The 10,626-nt window shown below is 38.2% G+C and overlaps 1 protein-coding gene across 1 annotated transcript; it reads right to left on the reverse strand.

Moving 5' to 3' along the window:
* Positions 1-288: 288 nt before the first annotated feature.
* proza (protein Z, vitamin K-dependent plasma glycoprotein a) lies at positions 289-9,759 on the reverse strand. Its single transcript, XM_041816853.1, has 9 exons — positions 9,622-9,759; positions 8,216-8,354; positions 5,863-6,011; positions 5,721-5,745; positions 5,519-5,632; positions 5,283-5,417; positions 2,056-2,171; positions 1,818-1,935; positions 289-1,228 (listed from the first exon to the last, which is right to left on the reverse strand). Exons 2-9 carry the CDS (start codon positions 8,292-8,294, stop codon positions 693-695), a joined length of 1,272 nt encoding a protein of 423 aa, XP_041672787.1. The 5' UTR covers positions 8,295-8,354; positions 9,622-9,759; the 3' UTR covers positions 289-692.
* Between the last annotated feature and the right edge of the window lie 867 nt (positions 9,760-10,626).

Here is a 10,626-nt window from a genome sequence, read left to right on the forward strand (position 1 = left end):
AGTTTAACATCAGCTTTGGCTGATATTAATGCTGGGATATGGTAGACCTAACTGCTACCTCAAGTTAGAGATGCTTTCATTGACCTCCTCAGAAGTATTCTGTAATTTTTTTGGTCTGATTATCTCTATAATTCTGTGTCAGTAGAAAATCAACCAGAAATTCTGTTTTCCAAGCTTTGTTATAGTTTTTCCTAACTGTGTAAATACTGTGTAATAATAGACCCCTTTTTATTTCCCTGAAAGCCTACAGTCTTATTTATCCTGGGACAAAGACAGCACAGCGAAACGTGAGGGTTTGGGTTTTATTACATTCATAGAGTAGTGATACACTGGAGCGGTACAAGGTGCATGTCTAACAGTACAGTAGTCACTTAAAATAGCATCACTTCAGGGTAATTAAAAGGCATGTCCACATCACTAAACACATGCTGAAAAATTCACTGCCTCTATTACTGACTCTTCCTCTGTGGTTGTAGATACATACAGTATGAGCCTGTTTGTTGATGTTAAAAGAGAGCCACCTTGTGGATGAAAGCAGAAGTCCACTTGGACTGAGAGTATATGGTTGATAGGGTAGCATGAAGACAACACTAAAATAAAAGTGCACAATGAAAATGTTCATCTTCCCTGTATTAGTATATTCACCCCTGCATTATCTTCCATAACGTCATGTTAAATCGTGACTTCCCCTCCTAACGTGTGCCCATTAGCGGCTGCAGCCAGCCCAGATGGCGAGACACTTTCTGGAAGATGTAGCCTCTGCTGCAGTCGGCCCCCGCTGGCTGGCTGACCACCCCGGTGAGGAAGAACACGTCCCTGTACAGGGTGAGCACGGGGCTGCCAGAGCTCACACCGCAGTCGGCGTTAGTCTGGGGAGAGGTGCAGCCCATTTTGTTGGTTATTAGTTTGGGGTGAGTCTCCAGACACTGAGGGAGGGGCTGGTACTCCAGTTGGTTTAAGGTGAGCGAGGCTTGGAAAGCTGACCCGTCCTTGGGTTCTTTCCAGCCGGTGACCGCACCCAGGTATTCTCCTCCCATCAGGATGCTTTCAGCAAAGTCTCTCTCTGGCAGGCACGCCGCAACTACCTCGTTCTTGAACTGGATGCGGTCGCGGAGCTCGATCACAGCAAGGTCGTTTTCAGGGCGACCTTCCACGTAACGTGGGTGGACGTGAATCAGGTGAACGTACAGCGTCTGCTCTCCATTTTCATAGCTCGTGCTGCGCTTGCCTGCAGAAGTTCAGGTGAGACAAGACATTCAGGATTAGGATGTTCCACTGCAAATACTGATATCCATATGTGGCTGAGACTAGAAGGATCTACAAAGAAGAACGGTAGAAAATCCCCCAATCCAGCTGTGCAAAGCTTGTCACATCATATTCAAAGGCTCAATGATGTAATTGCTGCCAAAGGTGCTTCAACTAAGGACTAAATAAAAGGTGTAAATACTTATTTTAATGTGATATTTCAGTTTTTTCCTTTTAGTAAATTTGCAAAAATTAGATTAATGCAGTTTGCACCATGTTTGTGCCAACAGCAGGAGCCAACTCCAGCCTGAGAGCCAGTTTCTTCTGTTTCATTGTTGCTGTCGAGGGTACTGAATGAGGAATTGTTGGAGACCCAAAAGGCTGGTTCTTAATATTGAGCTGAGCCAAGCACATGCTGTACGGTACCAAACTATGCCAAACTGTACCAAACCAAACCAGACCTCTTGTTGGAAAGGCACCACGGCATCACTATTCATTTAGTTAGATTCTGAACAATTTAGAAATTCCTTTTAGGGGTTTCAAAGGAACAATGTAGGGGTTTTTGGACTCACCGACAGCCACCTGGAAGGAACTGTATTTGTTCGCACATTGAGCCGAAGTCAAGACCAGGTTCTCCTTCAGAATGACTCCACTACAGAAACCAGCCGACTCTGAACTCTTCAGGAGAGCCTGGAAATAAAAACATGATGAACCCCATCATAATAAAACCCTGAATAACCCTAGCATGACTTTAGGTAAAAAAGAAAAGAGATAATATTAATGAGACATGGTGTGAGTGTGGGTGCACACCTGCCAGGGACACTCAGTAGAGCCACAGGTGACCGTGTCAAAGTTGCTGCGGACGTTTTTGTCCTGTCTGGCGTTCCAGCGACTCAGACTGCCCACCTTACCACACGGGGTTCTCACTGAGGGGACAAAGTGAGGCGCCGTTACAGTCTCTCATTAGATTTATCTATTTTGTTTAAGTCTAACTGATACTGACATTTAAGACACTTAAAAAAGACATAAATATGAAAGGCAGGCAATTATTAAAAGAAAAAGATAAGTCGAAATAATGAGATAGTAGGTCAACTATACAGGCATAAAGTAAGAAAAAGATAAAGTTATAAATATGAGATTAAAAAGTTTAAATTATCAGAAAGAATGTCCAAATTATGAGAAAGTTATAAGAAATAATGAGATAAAAAGTCTCAAAAACAAGACAAAAAGTCAAAATTATCAGATTGTCGTCATATTATGAGATTAACAGTTAAATTATTAGAGAGAAAATTCTAATTTTGAGATCAAATTTTAAATTATGCAGCCCTGTGATGGACTGGTGACCATTCTTAAGTGTATCCTGCCTCCACCTCCGCCAATGACAGCTGGGGTAGGCTCCAGTCCCCCATGACCCCTAACGGGATAGACAGTGTAGGAAATGGATGGATGTAAATCGAAATTATGTCATAAATACTCAGAATTTCAGAGTTAAATTATTAGACAGTAAGTCATAATTATGAGAGATAAAGTCAAAGGTATGAGTTAGAAATCTAAATAATTAGATAAAAAAAATTAACATCATGAAATTAAGCATCAAAATTCTAATAAAATTAGTCATATTATGATACAAAACATTGCATTGATATATTAAGTTATTCTTGGATGAAAAATTCTGAATTCAAGCTGAGAAGTCAAAACAATAAGTTGAAAGGTGAAACTATAAGAAAGTATGATTTAATTAGGAGATTTTAAAAAAACACACAAAAGAGTATTAGATTAAAAGCCTGAATAATTAGATTTTAAAAAATTGTAATTATGAGATTAAAGGTCAAAACCATTATCAAATTAGTAATATCATGAGATGAAAATATGAATGAAATATGATAAGATGAAAAGGTTTTGGTATAATAAGCTGTATTTTTTTATACAAAGTAAAAATTATGAGATTAAACACTTCAAGGTATGAGATTTTAACTCAAAATTATGATCAAATTTGTCATATTATGATGCAAAACTTGCAATTGCAATAAGAAGATTTAATTATCAGATAAAAACTCTAAATAATAAGATAGTCAAAATATGAGTTAAAACGTGGAATTATGTGAAACCAAGTCAAAATTATGAGAAACAAGTCTTCATAATAACACAAGTTAAAAATAACAAGATCAAAATCTGTTTTATTTTTATAGCAAGCAGTGTTAATTTGTCGACTAAAACTATGACTAAAAATGTTCATCGACAGCCTTTTTGTCCATGACAAAAATTTGACTAAGACTAACAAAAATAGAACTCTGATGATTAAAACTGACAAAAAGTAAGTTTAGTTTTTGTCAGGATGACTAAAACTAGACTAAAATGTCATGTAGTTTTCATCGGACATTCAAAATCCGTGATATTTCTCCACTGTGGGTAAATCTGCCAAAAAACAGTGCATCTATAGCTATTCTGCCTCTCAGCTGTAGGGACCCCAGGTTTAGCAGGGTGCATAGAACACACTACCACGATTTGGTACCAGATTTAGGCAAGAGAATAAATGCTTGGACTTAAAGTAAAGACTAAAATGTGAGGACTTTTTATGGACTAAAACTAGACTAAAATGCTTTGCATTTTCATTGACTAAAAGTAGACTCAAACTGAAAAGGATAGAAATAAATAAAATGTGACTAAAACTGAAATGCATTTCATTTAAAGACAAAAACTAATACTTGAATTAAAAATAGCTGCCAAAATTAACAATGATAGCAAGTTATTTTTCTTAGATAAAAAGTCTGAACTATTAGATATAAAGTAAAAAAAAATGTAATTAGTCATATTAAGCTATAAAAAGTGAAATTACGACATAGAAAGTTATAATTTTGAGATAAAAAGCCAAAGTTTAAAGGTGAAATTATGAGATAGTAAGCCATAATTAAGAGGCAAATTTTGATTCATAAACTGTATTTATGTCAAAATCAGGATTCTTTAACTAATTATTTTGACTTTTTATCTCATAATTCTGACTTATCTCTCAAGCTCTACTTTCTGGCTCATAATTGTGACTTTTATTGCATAATTTTAAACAATTTATCTCATAATGCTGAATATCTTATCTCATAATTTTGACCTTTATCTCATAATTCAGAGCTTTTTTTCAAACCCCTTATTTGGACTATCTATTCATAATTGGGACTTTCCATCTTACGGTATCTCACTATTTTGACTTTTTTTCCTCATAATTTTCACTCAAGATTTCAATTTTTTAAAATAATTGCCTCATTTTCATATTTTTCTTTTTCATTAGGCAGAAATGGGCTTCCGTCACTTTTTTTTTCTTTTTTTTTTAGCCCTGGCATGTTTGCTCCGTTTCCCTCCACCCTGCTGCTCTGCTCTCACATTAACACCATTTTACCTGAGAACACCTGCACATGAACATAGTTCTATGCAGCAGGTGGCAGTATGAGCATAGCTGTTTGCAAATCCATTTGAAACAGAAATATACATTTCTAATTTGTCACTCACAGAAATAAGTCCAAGTTAATCAAATCCACAATCATATTATTTCCTTTTTTAACCCTTAACGTACCCTTATGTTTAAATATGAGAAGTGAGGCCGCACACATTAAACGACATTTAGTGTGTTCATGTTTGTGAGATTAAAGCTGATGTGGGTTGATATTCTGCTCTGCCTACTACGTAATTCTGACATTTCTGCTTTGGGGCATTCAGGCATACACAAATTAAAATTAACATAGAACATTTGCTTCCCGGGGCTAATTCACGTTTTTTTCTTTCATCTGAATTTTAACTTTGGTGAACATTATTTGGCAAAGTCACTGCAATAATATCAATAATTGGAAAATAATAATAATGTGGTTAACCTACTGAGCACAGCACAAGTTTGCCTTATCTAGCCTTCCCCTGCATATGTGCATGTGTTACCATGGCTTGATGCAGAGATTTGATGAGCTTTATTGAAATTATATTTCTGTGTATTTAGATGGAGATGTACAAGTACTCTATGAACTTGAAATTGAGCACACATATACAGACAGAGATACCTGCAGGCTCGCACTTGTTCCTATCCGTGGAGCTGAGCTTCCACCCTCGTGCGCAGGAGCACTCGTAGGATGTGTAGCCAGGTTTACAGAATTGTGAGCATCCCTCGTTCTTTTTCATCGGACACAGAGTCTGGTCTGCAGCACAGTAACAAAGAGACAAGCCTTCAGTTCTCACACAGCAAATGAGAAGAAAACTAACACTGATGATCATGCACAATCTGCAGAAATGTCCTCACCTGTTTCACAGTGGACTCCTGAAAAACCAGACTTGCAGACGCAGTCATAGCCTCCAACGCTGTCAGAGCACAAGGCTCCATTTTTGCAGGGCTTCTCTGCACACTGATCTCCGTCTAAACACATTCAGAAAATCCATGAGAGGATGCAATTTGCAAATAATGGCCATGCAGAGATGGGAAATCATTTTAACACAGCACTTACCGATGTAGACAGACCAAAAGATATCCTGCAAGAGTAAAACGAGCAGGGTAAGAGCACAGTTGAGGCCTGAGATTTAAAGTACAATCACAAAATAAAAAAGTAAAGAGGAGGAGAGAGAAGACAGGGAAATCCTGGAGCTCACCGTGCGGTACGTGTCCTTAAAAACACTCCTGGCCTGCTCGTAGGTGCAAACTTTCTCCATGCAGAGCTGCTCCAGGCCTGCAGGCTGACTGCCGTCCACATTCCTTCTCTGACGGATCAGCAAGCTCGCCTGCTGCTTGTCCAGAAACACTGAGGAAACAGTGAAGGTCTCAGTACAGACAGAATCACAGACTAAAGTCTGGATTGACACAGACAAGGCTGCCTGCAAATAAAGTCTAGGAACCATGCAAAACTTTTAGGTCTGGCCACAACAGTCAACGGCAATCCTATTTCTAAGATTGGAAAATAAATCTCTGCAGTTTGTTAGATCTAAGAACTCTTGACTTACAAACATTTTTTGTTGATTTTCTGCTTCAGTGTAGACTTGAATTTGGATTAACTAACTGCAAACAGAAAGTACTTTCATGATTTACAAATCCAATTTCTAAAAAAGTTGTGAGACTGTGTAAAATGTGAATAAAAACAGAACACAGTGATTTGCTAATACTTGTAAACCTAATGTATATTCAATGGAGTTTAGAAGAAAGACAGGATATCTAATGTTTGAGAATGTAAAATTTATATTTTTGAAGATATGCACACATTCTGAATTTAATACTTGCAAGTCGTTCCAAAAAAGTTGGGTCATAAGAACATTTGACACTATTACATCCCCTTTTCATCTAAGACACTAATTTTTGAAGTATCAAAAGTGGAATTCTCCCCGTTCTTGTCTGATGTTCATCCTGCGTTGCTCAACAGTGCAGAGTTCCTGTTGTCATATTTTGTGCTTCATAATGCACCATACATTGTCAGTGGGAGACGGGTCTGGACTGTATGCAGGCCAGTCGAGTATTATTCTATTGTGAAGCCATGCCGTTGTAACTTGTGCTGAATGTGGCTTTGCACTGTCTCTCTGAAATAAGTATGTATATAAGTAGGCATATGCTGCTCCAAAACCCTTTATGTACCTCTTAGTGTTAATGCTGCCTTCACAGATGTGCAAGTAACCCATGCCATGGGCACTAATACACCCCCACACCATCACAGATAACAATCTGGAAGGTCCTTTTCCATGAAGTTTATTAATTTGAGAATTAATTATCTTGTCATTGTGCTGTATTCAATTTGATATGACATGTGCACACCTTTTAGGCATGTAGCCTGCCAAGGATTCATCATGGGGCCCAATGTGCCTCAACCTAGGTCTGGAGGGAGATTAAGGGCGGCCAGAGTCAAGCTCGACACATTTTGACATGTGTGTTGCTCAGCAAAGGTCAGGCTCAACATCATCTTTTTTGTCCGGGCCTTTTCACCCCTGGTGGTGGTTTTCAGGGCCCTTGGGACATCCACAGCACAACCAGGGGCTCATGGCAACCCTAATACCTGTCTGGATGCTTACTTGCCAAATCCACTCCTTTACACCACCCTAAAGGTGAGGATTTTTTAACAGATTACTTTCCCATGCCTCTGGTATTATGCAAGGACATCCAGAGCACCACCGGGGTTGTGTAAATCCTCCTTTCTGCCTTATGGCACCCTCAGGCCCAGCTACGCCTTACTTCAGCCTCAATTTTGACCCAAACATGACTAAAAGTTCTGAACAGTACTGCAGCTTGACAAGGATTTGCAAGTAACTTACTGTCTTTATCCATGTTTTCCCAATTTTTTTGGGTTCAGGGTTTGTATAACTGTCAAGTTAAAATATGCCATATTCTCTCATTATTGTTTCTCCAATGCACATATTTCATGCTTTTAAATATTGAGCTTAAAACTTAACTCTATTTATTTATATTGAGTTTAAATTAAACTAGGACATAAATTTTAAAAAAGATTACTCACTTAAATTATTATTGTTGTAGTCTGATGATGCCTGATGCCATTACTTTAGAGAGAAACTAAACCACCAGACCACTTTTTTAAGATAAAGGCTTAAATACATGTGTAATTCGTGGTGTTGTCAATCAATTCCAGTCCAAATCTTGACATTTGAGTACAATTTTCTAAATTCTACAGTTGTGTTCAAATTCTGCAGAGCTGGTTAGAAGGCTAACAGGAAGATTCTTTCTAAGAATCAAATCAATGAGTGGGGAAGTTAAAAAAATGTCTAGATTTATTAAAAATCCTACAATCACTTTTAAAACAACATAGAGGATTTCTTTATGTACACAGCAAAACAAAGAACTTGATAATCAAACAAATATAAATGTATTCTGCAGCATCTTTAGCACCACCCCCCTGAAGATCTCAATAAAAGAGAAAAAAACTAACACGTCACATGTTGTGCTACCATCTTATCTAGCCTCCTTTCCTCTCTAGAGCCATAAACACTTTATTCATCTGTCTCCTCTCACCTGTCTCTTGGCTCTGAATGGCGGTCAAAGCTCCGGCCAGCAGACACAGCAGAGCGGCAGATGTGCACGAGGACCTCATGGTGACGCCAGAGTCTGATCTCAGTCAAGCTGTCAGCACAGAAAGACTCAGCCTGAAAGCCTGAAAACATGACAAACAGATTATGGACATGATGCACAGGAAGACAGTGAGATGTAGACGGATATGAAGCTGAGAGGAAATCAATAATGTTCAGTGTTTTAAAAGGTCATCTCTTCATGCCTGGATTACTGCAACAATCTTTTTGCTAGCCTGAACCACAAAGTTATTGATCGTAGACAGAACAAACTCTGATACCAGGCTTTTAACCAGAACCAAGAGCTGGATCACATAATTCCTGTTTGAGCTTCTTTACGCCGACTCTGGGCATGTTTCAGGAGAGAATTTAGAATTACTTTCAAAGCTTTTACTGTTTTTTTTTGCCCTCAACTCACTATCACACACCTTAAGATCTCCAGCATCTATTTTTCCTTTCTTGCCTTTTTCTCACAAAGTTTTAGGAGCAGGTGTGGTCCTACTTTGAAATTTGGAGGAATTTGCTTTGAAAATTTCAGGTATTTCATGGAAATTTTGGGGATATGTTTTTGTTTAGGGAGGGCAAATTTTCTTTGAATTTTATTTTGGTATTTTCATGGAAATTTTTCTGTAGTAAAGTTTGAATTTAATATCAAATGCTCTATTTTCTGCAGAAACAGAACCTTCAGGAAATTCGTTTTCGTTTACCATTTTTGGTAAAATAATAATAATATAATAATAATAATAATAAAAATAATAACAATTCATTTTAAAAATAAGGATGAGGTTTAAAGTAATAAGGTCCTACTTAGCCCAAGTAAGTCAAAAAATAAACAATAAAAATGCCTCTTAGCATAAAGCATCAGCATTTATCTACTGTCCATCTACAGGGACGGAGTCTAGTAAATGACGTCATATTGTTTATCATCTGTGATTGTGCAGTTTTTCTGCATATATGTTGACTTTCTTCCATATTTGCTTATAACATGTCAAAAGAATATGCCGAATAAATGTACTAAAGATATCTCTAGCTCTCAAGTATAACGTGCTGTCGTTAAAGTCTAACATTACGCATCTAAACCGTGTAGCATCCTGATAGCATTAGCTTATAAGGAGCCTAGGAGGCGCTAACATTATCTGTAACTGATTTATAAGCTTCAATAATAATAAAAAATACAGGTTATAAAAATCCAAAGCTTTTTTCATCGTATAGTTCCATTTAAATATTTCTAGATCCGTCACTGTGTTCAGGGCGGGTCACTTCATCTGGCCATCATGGCTCCGAGTAACGGTACAACACAACAATAACAACAACAACAACAAAAACAACAACACCGCGAGGCTCAGTACCTACCACTCAGAACAAATTCAGAATACCGAGCCCGGTCTGGTCCTGAAAGTCACTACAGCCTCCTGAACGGATCAGGCCTGTGGATCCTAACGAACGGATGATGACCAAATCCACCACAACACCCTCTACATATACAGTGGAGGCGAGGGTGTAATGACAAAGAAGAGACGACAGAGGGGGCTGTAATACAAAAATGGCTTAGACTGTGACGGTGAAAATCAGAGCAGATCGAATAAAAGTCGAGTTTCAAGAGCCAGGTAGTGAATGTGACGGTAAAAATCCTCAAGGTTATACCCTTGGATCCAACAAAAAGTTTTAAACAACAAATGAAGGTGGTAATAAAGAAGCAGCAGCAGTGGCTTAGTCTATAAGGAGTTGAGGTGGGAACCAAGGAGGTACAGGGCCAAGTCCTGATGTTCAAAGTGGGTAAAAAGGTCTGATAAACAGAGGAGAGCCTGGATACTGTTTATACAGCCTTGAGCAAGAAAGTGCAGTCCTCACAGCTCATATTTTTCCCTGAATGTAGCCTGCTAACAGTGACATCGACCCTGAAGCCAATGTAATGTTTGTTACACTATAAGCCAATGTGTGTATTTTATAGAGACTTGGGGGTTGCCTCCGTTGATGCCATAATGCTTCAAAAATCCTCATTAAAGTGCCCTCTTGTATGTCCTTATGGTAGATAAACACAATAAAGTGCCCTCTATGTGGAGAATGTGCCCTCTTAAGTGCACAAACTTTGGCAAATTGCCTTTTAAGTGCCCTCTAAGTTGACAAAGCTTTACAAAGTGGTCTCTGAAGTGCTCTGTAAGTGGGCAACATATGACAAAGTGTCTCTAGGCTGCCTTTTAAATCGACAATGTGTGATAAAATGTCCTCTATGCTGCCCTTCCTGTAGACAAAAAGTGATAAAGTGTCTTTCTGAAAGTGGGCAGGGTGTCCTCTCAGTGGACAAAACCACATGTCGATACAATACTATTGAACACAATACAACAGGATGTGATACGA

This window comes from Cheilinus undulatus, linkage group 21, assembly GCF_018320785.1.
Source record: "Cheilinus undulatus linkage group 21, ASM1832078v1, whole genome shotgun sequence".
Classification (NCBI taxonomy): domain Eukaryota; kingdom Metazoa; phylum Chordata; class Actinopteri; order Labriformes; family Labridae; genus Cheilinus; species Cheilinus undulatus.